The sequence below is a fragment of the Lutra lutra genome, chromosome 16, assembly GCF_902655055.1.
Source record: "Lutra lutra chromosome 16, mLutLut1.2, whole genome shotgun sequence".
In the NCBI taxonomy this organism is placed as follows: domain Eukaryota; kingdom Metazoa; phylum Chordata; class Mammalia; order Carnivora; family Mustelidae; genus Lutra; species Lutra lutra.
This window is the reverse complement of record NC_062293.1, coordinates 36,131,642-36,150,260: the sequence shown is the minus strand read 5'-3', so window position 1 is coordinate 36,150,260 and position 18,619 is coordinate 36,131,642. Positions and strand designations below refer to the sequence as shown.

Below are 18,619 nucleotides of genomic sequence, written 5' to 3'. Positions count from 1 at the left end.
GCAGCTTTGAACAGTTTGTGGTATGTTTAGATGTAGATCTCTGTTTTTAACCTCTCTGCAGTTCATTAAGCTTCGTGGATTAACAACTTAAAGCAATTTTAGAAGGTTTGGCCATCATGTTATCAAATATCTTTTTCTGCACCCTTTTCTCCTCCTTTTGGGACTTCCACATATCTCGGGTTCCATTCATTTTTATTTATTTTTTCTGTTCTTCATATTGGAAAAGTCTATTTAACTCTATTCTATTTTGCTGTTATTTCTCCGTGGCTCCAATCTGTTGCTGAGTCACTGTGGTGAATTTTCGTTTACTCTAATTTTCAACTCCAGAATTTCCATTTAGTTCACTTAAAAAATTTCTATCTCCATTGATATTTTATATTTGGTTAGTTATTGTCATTGTAACTTCCTTTAATTCTTTAAACAAAGCTTCCTTTAGCAGTGAAAACATTTATAATACTGCTTCGAAGTCTTTTGTGTCCTTTCTGTGTCTTAAGTCAACCATCTGGGGCTACCCCTATTAACTAGTGTCCCCACCACCACCACCACGGGGCACATTTTTCCTATTTTGTTGCATGTTTCATCATCTTCCATTCCTAAGAATTGGACATATTTGATAATATATTTCACCAACTCTGGATTCTGACTCTGCCTGTGTGTTTTGCCTTGTGACATCCTGGACTAACTCTATAGAGTCTGCTTCCCCTGCAGTGTGAGGTTGTCCCATTTTCTTCATTATTATTTCTTACATTTAAGTTTGGTTTCCTTGGGGAGAGCAATACTTACTGGTCGGCCAATAACTGGTGAGGTGCTGTGCTGAAACATCTTGAGCCAGTGACATTTGCACCTTTTCCTTGATGTATCAGTTCAGTTTGGGAAATGATGCAAAGTTCAAGCAGGTTACAAACCTTTCTTAGTTTTTATTTTCTGCATGAGCTAGGCCCTACATTCCATCAGGAATGAATAGATAGCTAAGACCCTCCTTGGTTTCTGCTGAGCTTGCACACAGCCTTGGATATATGAGCAGCCCTACAGATCATCTGGGACATGGGGAAGTTTACTGTTTATCAATACACACTCTGGTTGTCTTGTTCTCTGGATCTCTTTGTTAAAATTCTGACTGGTCTCTCGGTTTCTTGCTTTCCTTAACCAGTATCTCAAACCCAAGCTAATGATGTTCCTTGACTATTTGCCACCATGATCACTATTTTTTTGTTTGTTTGCTACAATTCTCTTAGGCGGGCATTCATCCCTGCTCTAATCCAAATCAAGTCAGCCCTGTCACACATGCCTTGGTAAAACTATCATGTAGGAGGGAATGGGACCAGCCCTAGGTAAAATTACTATGGATTCCCATTTTTCTTACCAAGGTTTAGTAGTTTTTCTTGAATAAATGCTTCCCAACTTGTTAAATACCTTTGCTCAGTTTCCAGAGTCCTAAAATAGTTGGCTGACAATTTTATACAGTGTTATATTTTGTCTAGTTGCTTTTCAGGAGGAGATATGCTGAGATCTTCACTCAGCCACTGCAGAAATCATGACGCTAATTTTGCAACAAATTACTGACTCTTTAAGTTACAAATATTTCTTTCACCTCACTACTTGTATACCAACCTGATTCATCTTTAAAAAATCATCCTAAAAATTCAGATGAATTTTTAACAGTGAAAATGGAGGTAAAATAAAACAAAATTCAAAAAGTCACAAATGAAATTAACCAATTTGGAATCTAGAATTTAAGATTCAGATTTTTTGAAAAATAAAGATTACAGAACACAGACCACTTGTGTTTTCAATGAAAAAGATTCTAGACTTGATTCTGCCACTTCATCCAATTTTTGGTAAGTTCCTCAACCTTTGTGAATCTCAGTTTCCTCTTTTATAAAATGGGATGGTGACACTAATTTAATGCAGTTATATTCTAAGGAACAGATGAAATAATGCAAGTAGTATAAAGTTCTATAAAAACATGAGATTAAAAAAAAAACAAAAAATGAGATTATACCAACATTTTATTTTTAAATAGGGATGCTATGAGCATTTGCAAAATAATTAAGCCAAGAAATATATATACTGTGCTATATAGCATTCCTTTAAAAAAATTTTTTTTTGTAAAGATTTTTATTTATGTCAGAGAGAGAGCACATGGGAGAGAAAGAACACAAGCAGGGGGAATGGCAGGCAGAGGAAGAAGCAGGCCACCTGCCAAGCAAGGAGACCAATGCGGGACTTGATTCCAGGACCCTGGGATCATGACCTGAGCCAAAGGCAGATCCTTGATGGACAGAGCCACTCAGGCGTCCCTCGTTCTTTTTTTAAATCAACATTTCTTTTCTTTCTTTTTTAAGTTTTTATTTTAATTCCAGTTAGTTAACATACAGAGTTATATCAAGTTTCAGGAGTACAATATAGTGATTCAACAATTCCATACATCACCCGGTGCTTATCTCGATAGCATTCTTAGTATGTACGGTAAGTCATGCTGACTTCAGAAGGTATTAGTATGTGATTAAATTAGATTGCAATAGTTAAGAAAAAAAAAAAGCTACTGCAGCTACATAAAAGCCTTTCAGTATTTCTCTGCAGTATCTCACTTGTACGCTTAAATGTATTTTAAAATTTTATTTTATGATAGCTAAAAATCAGACAAAAATCAAAACAACATTGTCAACATATGAATACCATAAACAAGAATGAATCTTCTGAGCATGGAAATTAAAAACACAAAGTGAGACTAGTGTTTTTATGAAAACAACATTTTAAAAAACGGATTTTGCTTAACGTTCTTTAAAAGAAAGGACCATTTTAGGGGCACCTGGGTGGCTCAGTGGGTTAAGCCGCTGCCTTCGGCTCGGGTCATGATCTCAGGGTCCTGGGATCGAGCCCCGCATCGGGCTCTCTGCTCGGTGGGGAGCCTGCTTCTTCCTCTCTCTCTGCCTGCCTCTCTGCCTACTTGTGATCTCTCTCTGTCAAATAAATAAATAAAATCTTTAAAAAAAAAAAAAAAAAGAAAAGAAAGGACCATTTTAAAAAAGAATCCTTATAAAAAGTTGGAAAATATATTTTGCTACTTCAATTCATCTGAACATCAACTGGTATTCTTCACATAATCCTGTTTTCAGGTATTCCAAACAACTCTATTTCAGTAAACTCTTTTACCAAGCAGTCTCACACTAGATAAAACTACTGAAAAATTTGTATACGCACTACTTTTAAGAATAAGTGATAAACTATGTATTGAATTTATTACTTTTAAAAGCGAAGTTTACACCTGGGTGGCTCAGTGGGTTAAAGCCTCTGCCTTCGGCTCGGGTCGTGATCCCAGGGTCCTGGGATCGAGCCCCGTATCGGGCTCTCTGCTCGGCAGGGAGCCTGCTTCTCTGCCTACCTGCATCTCTGTCAAATAAATAAATAAAATCTTAAAAAAATAAATAAATAAAAGCGAAGTTTAGTAGAGATTCAGTTCTGTTTCTGAAACTTTCTACACAAATGTATAGTATAATGGTAACACTCAAGCAATGAAGGATACTTGATGTATTAAAAATTGAATCACAATTGGGGAGGGTATGTGCTATGAAATGTATAAGCCTGATGATTCACAGGTCTGTACCCCTGGGGCAAATAATACACTATATGTTAAAAAAAAAAAAAAAAAAAAGAACAGGAAAAAAAACTGAATTACAGCCGTAAAAACATGCAGGCCTATTAACCAAGATATTTCACCTCAAGTAATTTTGCCTAAATACATACCTAACCAAAGGCATACAGCCTTTATTACTAAATTATACTGAAGAAAAATAGAGATTAAAAATAGGGGATGAATAAGGCCTACTAGCTAGTCATTTAAATTATAAGAGGCTTTATTGATATGTAAAAGTATCATCTGATATGATCTGCAGTGAAAATGGAAGCCAAAAATAAAACAATATTTTGAAGGATTCTCATTAAAAAAATTATAAATTCCATCAATGGCATATACACATAGGTATATGAATATAAAAGTGTCAACAGTGCAACCATCAACAAATGAAAAGTCAATCTATGGAATGGGAGGAAATATTTGCAAACCACAGCTCTGATAAAGAATTATATCCAAAAAATATATATAGGAAGTTCATATCACAATAATAGCAAAAAAATAATAACAATCACCAGTTAAAAATAACCAAGAACCTGAACATTTTTCTAAAAAAAGACATACTAATGGCTAACACCTACTGAAAAGATATTTAACATCACTAATCACCAGAGAAATACAAATCAAAACCACAACGAGGTACCACTTCACACCTGTCAGGATGGTTATTATCAAAAAGACAAGAGATAATATACACTGGCAGAGATATATAGAGAAAAGAATCCTTGTACACTGCTGATGGGACTGGAATAAACTCGAACAGCTACTATAAAAAGCATGTTTCACGTGAGATTAAAAAAAGAACTACCATATAACCCAGCAATCCCACTTCTGGGTATATAACCAAAGGAAACAAAATGATTTTCTTGAAGATGATAGCTTTACTTCCATATTCTTTGCAGCATTATTCACGAAAGTCAAGGTATGAAAATAACCTAAGTGTCTAACAATGAATGAATGGATAAACAAAATGTGGTATGTATATACAATGGACTATTATCTAGTCTTAAGAAGGAAATCCTGTCATTTGCAGCAACATGGATGAGAATGGAAGGCATTATACTAAGTGAAATAAGCCAAAGACAGACAAGTATTGCAAGGATAGCACTTGTATGTAGAATCTTAAAAAAAAAAAAAAAAAAAAAAAAGTCAAATTCAGAAACAAAAAGTAGAAAAGCAGTTGTTGGGAGTTGGTGGAACAGAGAAAGGGTGATAAAAGTGTAAAAAATTTTACGATATGATGAATCAAGTCTGCAGATGTAACGTATAACATGATCAGAACTGATAACACTATAATGTATAACTGAGAGTACAACTTAAATGTTCTGACACACACACAAAAGTATGTGAGGCACTAGTGATGGATGTGTTAATTCAATGAAGGAAATCCTTTCACAATGCATACATATATCAAATCGCACTGCACACTTTAAATAACTTAAAATTTCAGATGTCAATGATACCTCAATAAAGCCAAAAAAAATGCCAACAGCAATTACCTTAAATACAGAGATGATGGGCATTTTTTGCTTCTTTTTGTTTAGCTCTACTTTATAATCTTTACACAATAAACAAGAATTACTCTGTAGTAAGGAAAATTTGCTACCTTTTTTCTCATGTCTTATTTCAAAAAATTAAATTCAGTACTCAATGCAATTTTAATGTTAAAGAGAATGTGATTTCTAAATTAAATCAATCCCTTGGTTAGGAAATTACTTTAACAAGAATATTTCAGTATGAAATTAATCAGGAGAAGTAAGATGTCACTGTAATGACTGTATTAAAGGGGGACATGCTGTTATGTATTAACAATATATTTCAGGTGTCAAAAATTTCAACTATGTAATGAAAAATACACTACAAACTTACCTAATAATTTGTCCTTCTTCTTCTGGAGTAGCTGGTCTTAGCCCCAGAACTATGTGACATACCTAGAGAAAAAAGTGGTAAATCAAACTTCGCTGACTGATGGCAATGACTGGACTGTGTAATCTCACATTCTCTGCATGAGTTCCACTTTGTAGATGGGAATCTGAATTAGCCATAGCTTTCAAATGATGAATTATCAATGATTCACTTGGGCAACTCTGAGCTTTAAACTTTAGCTGTTGTTTTTTTTGTTTTGTTTTTAAACAAACTGTTTCAGTAGAGGCCAATTTCCAAATCTCTGTATGAGACAGGAGAGGGAGGGAGGTAGAGAGGGAGAGAAACAAAGAATAACGAAAAGAACCATGCAGAAAATATTATTTTCATTCCTGAAATCTGAAGAGCACATCATGGCACATGAGGAGAAAGGTGAGGGGGATGAAGAGAATACAGGAGACAGAAGATATGGGTGGCATTTTAGTTTAAACAGTTCAAAGAGAGAAATTATTGCCACTAATGCTAAATATGCTTTTTAAGGCTCATTTCATCCTCAATTTATTTGCCTTCTTTAAGTATCATCACAAAAGATATAATTTTTTCCAACATTTTCTCATGAAAAATTTCAAAAATACAGAAAACTTTAAAGAATTTTATACTGAAGACAACATATCCATTAACTAGATTTGACATCAACATTTTATTATACTTGCATCTATCTATCCCTTAATTCACCCATCAATCCATCTTAATTTTGGATGCATTTCAAAGTAAATTATAGACATTAGTACAACTTTTTATAAATACATCAGCTTGGCTAACATTAACCAGAAAGTTCAATATCTATTCACAGTTTTGTTTACCTTTTGAGGTAACATTTACATAACAACAAAATCCACAAATTGGGTTTTTGAGACTCATCTATGTAGCAGCTGTTCATTTTTACTGCTGAGTAGTATTTCATTCTTCGAACATACCACTGTTTGTTTCATCCATTCTCATACTGACAAATACTTGAGCTTCTGAAACCAATTTTTCTTTTTCTTTTTTAAAGATTTCACTTATTTATTTGATACAGAGAGAGATCAGAAGTAGGTAGAGAGACAGAGAGAGAGGGAGAAGCAGGTTCCCTGCTGAGCAGAGATCCTGATGTGGGGCTCGATCCCAGGATCTTGAGATCATGACCTGAGCTGAAGGCAGAGGCTTTAACCCACTGAGCCACCCAGGCGCCCCACCAATTTTTCTTTTCTAAGATTTATTTGAGAGAAAGAGCAGGAGTCGGGGGTGGGGGAGGTAGCAGGAGAGGTTTCTCAAGCAGACTCCCCACTGAGCCTGATGCAGAGCTTAATCTGACTACCCTGAGACCATGACCTGAGCCAAATCAAGAGTCAGACACTTAACCGACTGAGTCACGAAGGTGATCAGGTGTTCTAAGAGAACTTATAGAAAATGGAAATACAGTATCCATGCTTACAAGTGAACAAATCTTAAGTGTATAGTTCAATGACTTTTCACAAAGTAACATCTATGAAATCTTTACCTAGTCAAGAAACAGAACACTGCTATCTCACCCAAAGTGCCACTTTGGGTTCCTTCCCACACCACTGAACCCCTTTGATATATCCATGATCCTGAATTCTGTCACCATAGAATAGGTTTTGTCTGCCTTTGAATTTTTTGGTCTAGTATTTTCAACTCAAGATTAGATATAAGATTCATCCAAGTTTTTGTGTGTGGCGCCATTATACTTATTTTCATTGCGTTATAATATACCACTCTATGCACATGTCACACTTTGCTTATTGTTTGTGTTTACTATTGATAAATATTTAGGTCATTTTCTGTTTTGGGCTATAACAAGTTATAAGGACTTATTTGTATGTCTTTTGATGCTCAGATATACACATTTCTAGGGTTTACATACAGAGTAGACTTTATGAGTCACGGGGGAAGCGTATGTTCAACTTTGTAAATACTGCCAAGCAACTTCCTAAGTATTTGTTTGGTTTTTTAAAAGATTTTATTTATTTGTCAGAGAGAGTGTGAGGGAACACAAGCAGGGGGAGTGGGAGGCAGACGGAGAAGCAGGCTCCCCCTAAGCAGGGAGCCCGACACGGGGCTCGATCCCAGGGCCCCAGGATCATGACCTGAGCTGAAGGCATACAGTTAACTGACTGAGCCACCCAGGAGCCCCAATTTCCAAAGTATTTGTAGTAATTTGTATTCCTACTGACAATATACGGGAGTTTCAGGTTTTTGTTATCCTCACCAATACTTCTTATCACTTAAAAACTAACCATTCTTGGGGGCATGTCTACTAGTATTCATATGTGGTTTTAATAGTATTTCTATGATGACTAAGGAGCCCCTTTTCATAACATTCATTAACTATTGGATATTTTCTTTTTTTAAAAAAGATTTTTAATTATTTATTTGACAGAGAGAGACACAGCGAGAGAGGGAACACAAGCAGGGGGAGTGGGAGAGAGAGAAGCAGGTTCCCCACTGAGCAGGGAGCTTGAGGTGGGGCTCGATCCCAGGACCCTGGGATCATGACCTGAGCTGAAGGTAAACGTTTAACGACTGAGCCACCCAGGCGCCCCTGGATATTCTCTCTGGTGAAGCATCTCTTCAAGTTTTCTTTACACATTTTTTATACTGAAGTTTTACCTTTTCCTCATTTTTATTCTCTGTATGCCCTAGTCACATGTCTTCCTGGATACAGGTATCACAAACAACTTCTCCCACTGCATAGCTTATCTTTTCATTTTCTTAATGGTATCTCCCAATTAAAAAACAAAACAAAACAAAACAAAACAAAAAAAACACTTAATTTTACTGAAGTCCTACTTAAAAACTTTTCCTTGGTGGTTAATGCTCTCTGTGTCCTTTTAAAAAACTCTTTGCCACCTCATAGCCATTAAACTATTCTTGCACATTATCTTCTAAATGCTTTATTTTTACCTTTCAAACTTATCAGACTTATGTTCTCACTTAGAATTAATTTTCATCTATGGCATGAGGCAGGAATAATGATGCATTTTTCCCCATAGAGATACCAACTGACCCAGTACACCATTTACTGCCAAGATTACCCCTTCCCATGTTCAATGCAATGTCTTCTTGTTTATAAATCAAGTGATCATATACATGTAGGTCTGTTTAAAAACTCTCAATGTTGTTTCACTGGTCTTTGTCTACCTTCACACAGATATCACACTGTCTTAATACCGTTGTTTTATAAGAAGTCCTAATATCGGGTAACTTCAGTCCTCTAACACTGTTCTTTACATTATCTTGGCTATTTTTGGCCCTTTCCACTTCTGTATGTACTTAGAAACAGCTTGTCAAGTTCCATAAAAACATTGACAATATTAAACTTTTTGGGATTTTTATTGCTAGTGCACCAAACCTACAAACTAATTTAAAGGGAGCTGACATCTTTAAAATGTTGAGCCTCACCATCCATAAATATGGATTATCTCGCTCTGTGTTGTTTTTTTATTGTGTCTGTAATAAATTATCACAAATTCAGCATCTTAAAGCAACACAAATTTATTATCTTACAGTACTGTAGGTCAGAAGTCAGACACGGGTCTCACTAGGTTAAAAATCAAGGTGTTGGGGCACCTGGATGCCTCAGTCGGTTAAGTGTCTGCGTTCAGTTCAGGTCATGATCCCAGGATCCTGGGATGGAGCCCCACATCAGGCTCCCTGTTCTCCCTCTGCCTCCAACCCTCTGTTTCTCATGAATAAATAAATAAAATCTTAAAAAAAAAAAAAAAAAAAAGATGTCAGCAGAACTACATTCCTTTCTGGAGGTTAAAAAAAAGAATATATTTCCTTGCCTTTTTCAGCTTCCGGAGTTCATCCACATTACGTTGTTCACAGCCCCTTCCTCTACCTCAAAGCTAGCATCTCTAAATCTTCTTCCAAGGTCATCTCTCTCCCTCTCCTCCTTTCTCTCCCTCCCTCTCTCTGACCACAGCTGGAAAAGGTTCTCTACTTTTAAGGACAGATGATTAGCAGAGCACCTGGGTGGCTCAGTGGGTTAAAGCCTCTGCCTTCTGTTTAGGTCATGATCCCAGGGTCCTGAGATGGAGCCCCACGTCAGGCTCTCTGCTCGGCACTTCCCCTTCTCTCTCTGCCTGCCTCTCTGCCTACTTGTGATCTCTCTCTCTCTGTGTGAAATAAATAAAAAATCTTAAAAAAAACAAAAAGGACTCATTATTGGAAAGGCCCATCTGCTAGGCTAATCTCCCTATCTCAGAGTCCTTAACCTGATACATCTGCAAAGTCCCTTTTGCCATGGAAGATTATGTGCGTGGGTTCCAGGGATTAGGGCATGGATAATTGGTGCTGGAGGTGGTGTGCATTTTTTCTGCTTACCACGCTTTTAAAAACTTGACATTTTTGACATATGCAAAAGAAACAAGATCCTGGTTATATTTAGCATCCTGCCTCTGCAAAATATTGGGCACTGAGTGTACAAGAAAGATTGAAAATAAAGATATTATTATAGGGATGGTTTTCTAATTCTATTGACACTTATGTATGTTGCACTTAAATACCCAAAACAGGGCGCCTGAGTGGCTCAGTGGTTAAAGCCTCTGCCTTCGGCTCAGGTCATGATCTCAGGGTCGTGGGATTGAGTCCCGCATCGGGCTCTCTGCTCAGCAGGGAGCCTGCCTCCTCCTGTCTCTCTCTGCCTGCCTGTCTGCCTACTTGTGATCTGTCAAATAAATAACAAAAAATAAATAAATAAATAGGGACGCCTGGGTGGCTCAGTTGGTTAAGCAGCTGCCTTCGGCTCAGGTCGTGATCCCAGCGTCCTGGGATCAAGTCCCACATCGGGCTCCTTGCTCAGCAGGGAGCCTGCTTCTCCCTCTGCCTCTGCCTGCCACTCTGTCTGCCTGTGCTCGCTCTCTCTCCCTCTCTCTCTCTGACAAATAAATAAATAAAATCTTTAATAAATAAATAAATAAATAAATACCCAAAACGCTCAGCTAAGAGGAATCTTGGCAAATAAGAGTGTAATTCAAGCTTTTATTGCTAGACTTACCAAGTAACTCTACCAATTTTAAGACACACAGAAAATACAACTTAGCTAACAGTCTCTTACTCATATACTAAGTGAATATATAGTTTTAAAAACATATTGTATGTGAAATAAAGTGAATATAGTAAAATGTAATGTTAAAATGTCAGTGACAGTTATTCATGGGAAACTATCTTTCAGCTCTTATAATACAATATTAGAAACACACACATACAAAAACAAATCTCAAGCATATGCTTATTTATAAATTAGTCATAGAAAATTAGTGCCACTGCAAGTCCCTAATTAGAAGGAGGAAAAAAAGGAATGAGAAAATAGAAAAGGCAATAGGAAAAAATCAAAATGCTATGCTATGTGAGAGCTACAAGATGATACAGATATAAGCCTAAGTGATCTAAATGTTTATATAATTATGAGATACAGTAATGAGGATGTTATTTTAAATGAGATAAAAATAATTGATCAATTTTGATATTATCAAGCAAGCTTTTTCTGTTTAGAATGATTTATATAATTTTTGTACATGTTTATGCTTTATAAAGCCATCAACTTAAATCCTCCTGAAAACTGTAACTGATAGTGGAGTAACTGATTGATATAAATGGATATTACAGGCTTATTAGATTGTGTATGTTTTATATCCATAGTAATTAGTCATTAGCTATCAGGAAGAGACCAATTACCATTTATTCCAAAACAAAACAAACAAAACAAATGAGTTATTCTTTATTTAATATGGAAGAGCATGATAGATACAAAAATACCGAACTTTTTTTAACTTCACAGGGCTGTTTTTACAAGGAAAGGAAAATAAGAATCTAAAATACCACTACTAAATCAACTTAAATATTTATGAAGAATTATAAAAAATGGGAAATCATAATTTCTTTTTTTTTTAAATTGGAGCAAGAGAAATACTCTAACCAAGAAAATAGTTGAAATCTGGCAAGCCTTATAATTTAATGTTCATTCTTGGCACTTAGCACTTTTTCTCTCTTCCTTCTTCAATCTTTCTTATTTCTTCTAAAGAACTTTTTAAAAATTTTAGAAACAGCTTTGTAGCCAGGATAATCTCCTAACTGGAGAGACTGTGTACACTGAAAATTTTACAGCTGCCTACTTATGATCCATCTGTCTGTTCACACTGCCTGACTTGTTAGGAAGGGCCTTTAAAAAAGACAACAGTGAAGAAAAATAGGGAATTATGATGGCTTTTGCAATCTAAATTATTTTCTATGTATTTAACATGCTGGCCTACCATGAGTCATAAGATAAATAAACATAGTCAGCTCTATTCTACTTCCTCGTCTCTCATGTCATGATTTTGAGATGCCTCAGGGCTCTCAAACTCTACCTTACCAATCTTTCAGTTGTATAAAGGATAATGTAGTTCTTTTTATAATATGTGGTTTTGTAGCTGAGTTATAATAACTACTACACGATGAAAGAGATGTAGAACTACTACTCTCTGTACCTGTCATTTATCTTAAACATACCTGGAAAAGCAGATTCAAAAATTCATTGGCAAGAACATTTTTCACACTCCAGATCTGATAGTCCTCTAGAGTAAGATGGCCCACCTGAAAGAGAAACAATATTTTAGAAAATCTCATGTTAAGAATGTCCTTTTTTTTTTTTTTTTTCCATTTATTTGAGAGAGGGGGAGAGAGTGGGTGCATGAGTGGGGAGGAGAACCAGAGGGGGGAGGACAAGCAGACTCCCCTCTGAGCAGGGAGCCCAACAGCAGGACTCAACACTGGGCACAATTCCAGGGCTCTGGGATCATTGCCTGAGCGGAAAGCAGACACCCAAATGACTAAGCCATCCAGGCGCCCAAGCATGCCCTCATTTTTATAGCATTTGAATAAAATCTGGTTTATTAAACTTATATCGGTAATTTTTCTGAAAGCAAAGCAAAAATTTAAAGTGGACACTGTGTGTTCATCTGAAAACTAAACCAGCTAAGATAAGTTTAAAAGCAACAAAACTCTGTCGAAGCAGTCAATGGTAATTAGGACAATTTATTGTCAACAGTCTTCATTCCTCCAATAAGACCTGGGAAATAACTCTCATTATCTTCTGCTTCAAGGGTTATCTATGGAAAGATGTCTATGGAAAGGCTCTGTATAGGGAAACTGAAATATTTACAAATTTTGAAAGCAAAAAGCACTCTCTGGATTATGCACTTTCACTCTAACAATTTTTTTTTTTTTAAGATTTTATTTATTTATTTGAGAGAGAAAGCTCAAGCCCGAGAGAGTACCAGCCAGAAGGAGGGGCAGCAATAGAGGGAAAAGCAGAACTCTCTGGTGAGCAGGGAGTCCAACGCAGGGCTCAATCCTAGGACCCCAGGATCATGACCAGAGAGGAAGGCAGACGCTCAACTGACTAAGCCTCCCAGGCACACCAATTCCAACAATCTCCTAAGACCATCTTAGAAATATCTGACAATATTATCAGACTAATTAGACATTTAAGAACTTGCTAACAAATTTTTGATGTATCAAAAATAAATAACCATATTAATTCTCCCCCATAATAATTGAGCAAATTACAAGTTGAGTAAAGAAACATATTTGTGGTGTCAACATGTACAAAACTTACATATGCATATAGAGGCAATATTTCTTTTTCTTGTTCAACAAAATTATAACCAAATATTTTTCCCTGCATGTGTTCAATTCTAGATGAATAATGTTTTTTACTTTTATTATTTAATAATATTAATACGTTCTCTCTTCACTATACAACCATATACGATACAAAAAGATTTTAATGTACTGTGATTGTAATTATTAGTTTTCATAATACAGCTTCTCTTAGTATGTTAATACTAAATCTAAAGGTACAAAAAAAGTTTACTATTGACATAGTATGTCTCAGGTGACTATGGTTAATAGGTTTGGCTGAAAGGTCCAAGTTTTATTCTATACTATTACCATTTCATTATCATCGCTACAAGGAGGTGGAGCAGCTAAATTATCTTCTTGTTAATGTTCACAGTAGAGCCAGAAGAAGAAATTACATCTTACCTAAAAACAGACAGTAATAATACCTACATATTTACCACTCAGAAAAAGGGTGTTAGAAATTGTACCTCTACATGAGGCATTTTCTAACAGAAAACTTTCCAGGTTTCTATGCATATCAAATAGAAGTGGAGAACTTAGTTTTTAGGCAGAGAGAAGTAAATGAGGGCGAAGGCTGTATTGCCAAACAAAGCTCAAGTCCTGTTAAGACTCACTTCTATTATTTGTTTCTGCTGAGCATCAGTTAATAAGACTATAATGATTCCTTCTGTAACTGTGACTGAAGAAAGAAAAAAAAAAACAAAACTGATGTCACTTATTTTTCCCAAACCTCTGTAACACCACTATGGACTATATCCAACCAATCTGGTACTTTGTACAAGTCAATGTTTGAATGCAAAGGCTCAAAATAACTCAAATGTGCCTCACATATGTGCATTATTTTCAGTTTCACACAGGGTCACAAAGACATTACAGTAATATAAGCCACAGGAATAAACCTATAATAATATCCTTACTAATAAATGTTGTCCAACTTAAAAAAAAATAAAGAATTTACTCTTTTGTAAAGCATATGCTTATTCCTGGTATTACACGATTAATTTGGGTGCCATTAAATAACTCAGAAGAGATCTTTACCAATACTATTGGAAAAAATAATTCAGGAATGTATGCATCACCCAGACTGAGATAAAAAATCATTTCCAGGGCGCCTGGGTGGCTCAGTGGTTAAGCCGCTGCCTTCGGCTCAGGTCATGATCTCAGGGTCCTGGGATTGAGTCCCGCATCGGGCTCTCTGCTCAGCGGGGAGCCTGCTTCCCTCTCTCTCTCTCTCTGCCTGCCTCTCCGTCTACTTGTGGTCTCTCTCTGTCAAATAAATAAATAAAATCTTAAAAAAAAAAAATCATTTCCATCAGGGTACCTGGTGGCTTAGCTGGTTAAACATCTGACTTTGGCTCAGGTCATGATCACAAGGTCTGGGAACGAGCCCCAGGTAGGGCTCCACATTGTTGAGATACCTGCTCAGCAGGAAGATTGCTTGTCCCCTTGCCCATTCCCCTGCTTGTGCCCTCTCTCTCAAATAAACAAATAAAATCTTAAAAAAAATAATTTCCATCATCCCAGATATCCTGTGGTTCTTCCCAATTAATCCACCCATTCCGCAAATCACTATTCTAATACCAATCACCATTTGTTAGTTTTGCTTCTGTTTTTCAGTTTCATATACATGGAATCACACAGTAAGTATTCTTTTTTGTGTAACTTCTTTTGCTCAATGTAAGGTTAGCCCTACCATAACTTCTTAAAATGTGAAAATTAAATATTATAAACCATGTATGACAAGGGTTATGTCTATTTAATTTTTATAAAATACCTAGCCTATAAAATATAAATGTATATCTAAACACTTAATGGAGTTGTTTGAAGATGGAACAGGCTGGCTGGGCACCTGGGTGGCTCAGGTCATGATCTTGGGGTCCTGGAATCGAGTCCCACTGGTCCTTCCCCCACCCCTCCTTGTACTCTTTCTCTGGTACTCTCTCTCTCTCTCTAATAAATAAATAAAATCTTAAAAAAGAAAGAAAGAAAGAAAGAAGATGGAATGGACTATCTTTAGAGATAACCTGAAGGTACTATAACTGTAGGTCCAGATAAGCACTTGGCGGAGATGATGCAGAAGAGACTCAAATATGTATATAAGTTATATACACTAATTCAGAGTACCTGGTATTTTTAGAAAAGAATATAATTCATTTTAGTCCTGGCTAGACTCACCTTTGTGGTGTCATGTGCATTCAATATGCCTTCTACAATGTCAGATAGATCCGTATGTAACTCCTTTAAAAACAGAAATCCAAAGGAATAATTAGAAAAGAGTTATCATTTTTATTATTCAATGGCTAAAGTACAGCATATTTTGGTCAAGTATTTAAATAATTTTTAATTTAAAAAAATTTTTAAATATTAATTTTATATTTTACAGCGTTATATATGTTATATTGGTTTCAGGTATACAATATAGTGGATCAATAATTCCATACATCACCCACTGCTCATCACCACAAGGGCTCTCCTTGACTCCTCATCACCTGTTTAATCTATTCCCCCACATCCCTCCTCTCTAGTAATTACCAGTCAGGTACATTTTTTTACCTTAATAAATAGGTGCTCAGATCTGCTGTGAAAAAAATCAAGAGAATTCTGCAGTTTTATTCTTACTTTACACAGTAAGTTCAGTTTATTAAATTTTTTAAGGTACATTCTCTTCCCAATTTTGTACCTTCAGCTATGAATATTTTAAGTAGTAGTGCAACATAACAACTCAAAAGTAATAACAAATCCTTTTCTCTTTCTCTCTCTTTTTAAATTCTCCACTCTATTTTCCTATTGGAAGTTTACATGCAACAGTATGCTTAAAATCAGAACTTACCGGGATATCATCCGTGCGGTTGTCCTTCCACACCTCTAAAAGTGCGACCACCATGTCTCTCAGTTCAACCCTGGAGAGAACTCCATCACGGTCAACATCAAACACCTTGAAGCAAACTAAAGAAAAGAAACTCTTATGGAGGGAAGTTAATTTCCTGTTCTGAAGTACAGTGCCTTTCACTAAAGCTGCCCTAGTAAAATCACTTAGTTTCTCAAGCAAGTATATTCCGGATTAAGTTCTCATCTGGAGTAGGCTGTGGTATGTCATTAAAGTCTTCTGCACTCATATGACTTCCTGCATACTTCATGTATCCCTCTCTGAATCACTACCTGGTTACAGAGTCTTATCCATCACCCAAATCTAGAGCTAAATTCCTTGCAAACTAATAAAAAAGGGTTAAGTTACTATCAAGAAATATTACAATACCTCACACGTTTTGAGGAGGTAATCCAAGCCTTTAAATTAATTTCTAATATTTAAAACTGATCATTGCAGAGTTAATTTTTATAATGTTGAAAATATTCCATTTATATTAAGAATAGTAAGGTGGGGCACCTGGCACCTGAGTGGCTCAGTCAGTTAAGCGTCTGACTCTTGGTTTTGGTTCAGGTCATGATTTTAGGGTTGTGATATTGAGTACCATGTCGGGCTCCCCACTCAGTGGGGAGTCTGCTTGAGATTCTCTCTCTCCCCCACTCACTCACTCTCTCTCGAACTTAAAAAAGGAGGGGCGCCTGGGTGGCTCAGTGGGTGAAGCCTCTGCCTTTGGCTCAGGTCATGATCTCAGGGTCCTGGGATCGAGCCCCGCATGGGGCTCCCTGCTCAGCAGGGAGCCTGCTTCCCCCCTCTCTCTCTGTCTGCCTCTCTGACTACTTGTGATCTCTCCCTCTCTCTGTCAAATAAATAAATATTTTAAATTTAAAAAAATAATAAAAAAGAAAAAAAAAAAAGAATCAGTAACAAGGTGTTATAAAGATGGCCTGCTTCCACTCTGCCCCCCTAATGTAATTAAAGCACTCTCTATTTTTTTGCCAAAGAACAATTTCAACTCTTCAGTGAAGTTTATATACAACATGCTAAGAATTAGAAATATCAGCACTGGGGTGCCTGGGTGGTTCAGTCAGTTTGGGTGTCTGACTTTGGCTCAGGTTGTGACCTCAGGGTCCTGGGATTGAGCCCTGCTCAGCAAGTAGTCTGCTTCTCTCTCTACTCAGCAAGAAGTTGGCTTCTCCCCCTCTCTCTACCCCTTCCCCAACTCCTGTACATACTCTCTTTCACAAAAAAATAAAATAAAATCTCTAAAAAAAGAAAAGAAACATCAGCAATTTCCTAATTAACTCCAAACAAATCATGACAGTTTTCTAACTTCTGTTAGTCCATCAGCAAAAAAGCAATTAAAAACAAATATAAGGTGATAATTAACCTCACATGAGAAGCAAAGATTTCAGCACCCTTATTTAATATTAGAACTTTAATGGGAACAAATAATCTAGTATAAAGCCAGATTGTAGTAATGGTATATCATCAGGGAAGAATCATGAATTTTAAGATTAAACAGTTATCTATTTCAATATACCTCCATAATAATTATGCTATTAAATCAACTGAGTGTAGCATAGTAAATATTACTAAAGAAGATAAAAATATCAAATAGCACACCCAAAATAGGTGACACTTGTGAAGCTGTATTTTAGAAAGACACAGAAATGGTGACCCTATTAAATACAACAGAATTAGGTTCCAATTAAATGTAAACGGCTGCATTTTCTCAAATATGGTTAAGATTTAATGACATAATGTACTTATGCTTGTAAATTATGCTACAATAACATTTTAGCTAGGTTAAAAAGACCATTTTAGTCTTTAATAAAATTGTGTTCTGATCACAGATTTCATCTTACTAATAAAATATTAATGTATACAAGTGACAGAAAATGAGTTGTACTTTAAATTATGCAAGACACAAAATTCTCTATGGACTACCAGAAAGTATTTTCTAAATGCTTAACATTCTCAAATATATTGTGACTGATGTAGTTCACTTACCATGAACTGCAAATTCATCAGGAAAATCAATTCCATTAGTAATCACAAAGATCCCAAACTATTCCACAGTAAAAAAGAAGAAAAGATTGAATCCTCAGACTCACCTCAGTAAAACCTCAACATGAGACTGGTATTTGCCAATCTGACAATATGATGAAAATTCAAGCCTTAATACACAGATGATGCTACACGGATGAATGCTAATTTTTTGTCGGTATATACAGTTTGCAATTTTTTAATTGCTTAAATTAAATGTTTAACACACTTACATTTTTGTCTTTCAGCAAGAGGTCCCCTGCAACAGGCTGATAATCCACAAGATATCTCTTTAAAATCTATGTGATTGTCACGATTTTCATCAAAAGCATTAAACAAACCTGTGAAATAGGAAAGGACAACATAAATCCCAGCCAACAAGCCTCCTGTTAATAATATTTTTATGAAAGGAGGCATGACCCCCACAAACTGGCCAAATTTAAAAAAAAAAAAAAAGTTTATCAGTAGTTCCCACTGTCTCAGGAAGTATTTTTCTCCAGGTATGACTAAAACTTAAGATC

The 18,619-nt window shown here is 36.0% G+C and overlaps 1 protein-coding gene across 2 annotated transcripts in view; it reads right to left on the bottom strand.

Annotated features, from left to right (window-relative positions):
- USP32 (ubiquitin specific peptidase 32) overlaps positions 1 to 18,619 on the bottom strand; it is a 227,442-nt gene that overhangs the window by 57,250 nt on the left and 151,573 nt on the right. For both annotated transcript variants that reach the window (XM_047706877.1, XM_047706878.1), the window contains exons 7-11: positions 18,332 to 18,439; positions 16,017 to 16,132; positions 15,362 to 15,424; positions 12,053 to 12,136; positions 5,504 to 5,565 (exon numbers count right to left, since the gene is read on the bottom strand). In XM_047706877.1, coding sequence (XP_047562833.1) covers positions 5,504 to 5,565; positions 12,053 to 12,136; positions 15,362 to 15,424; positions 16,017 to 16,132; positions 18,332 to 18,439 — 433 coding nt within the window. The remainder of the gene's footprint in view (positions 1 to 5,503; positions 5,566 to 12,052; positions 12,137 to 15,361; positions 15,425 to 16,016; positions 16,133 to 18,331; positions 18,440 to 18,619) is intronic.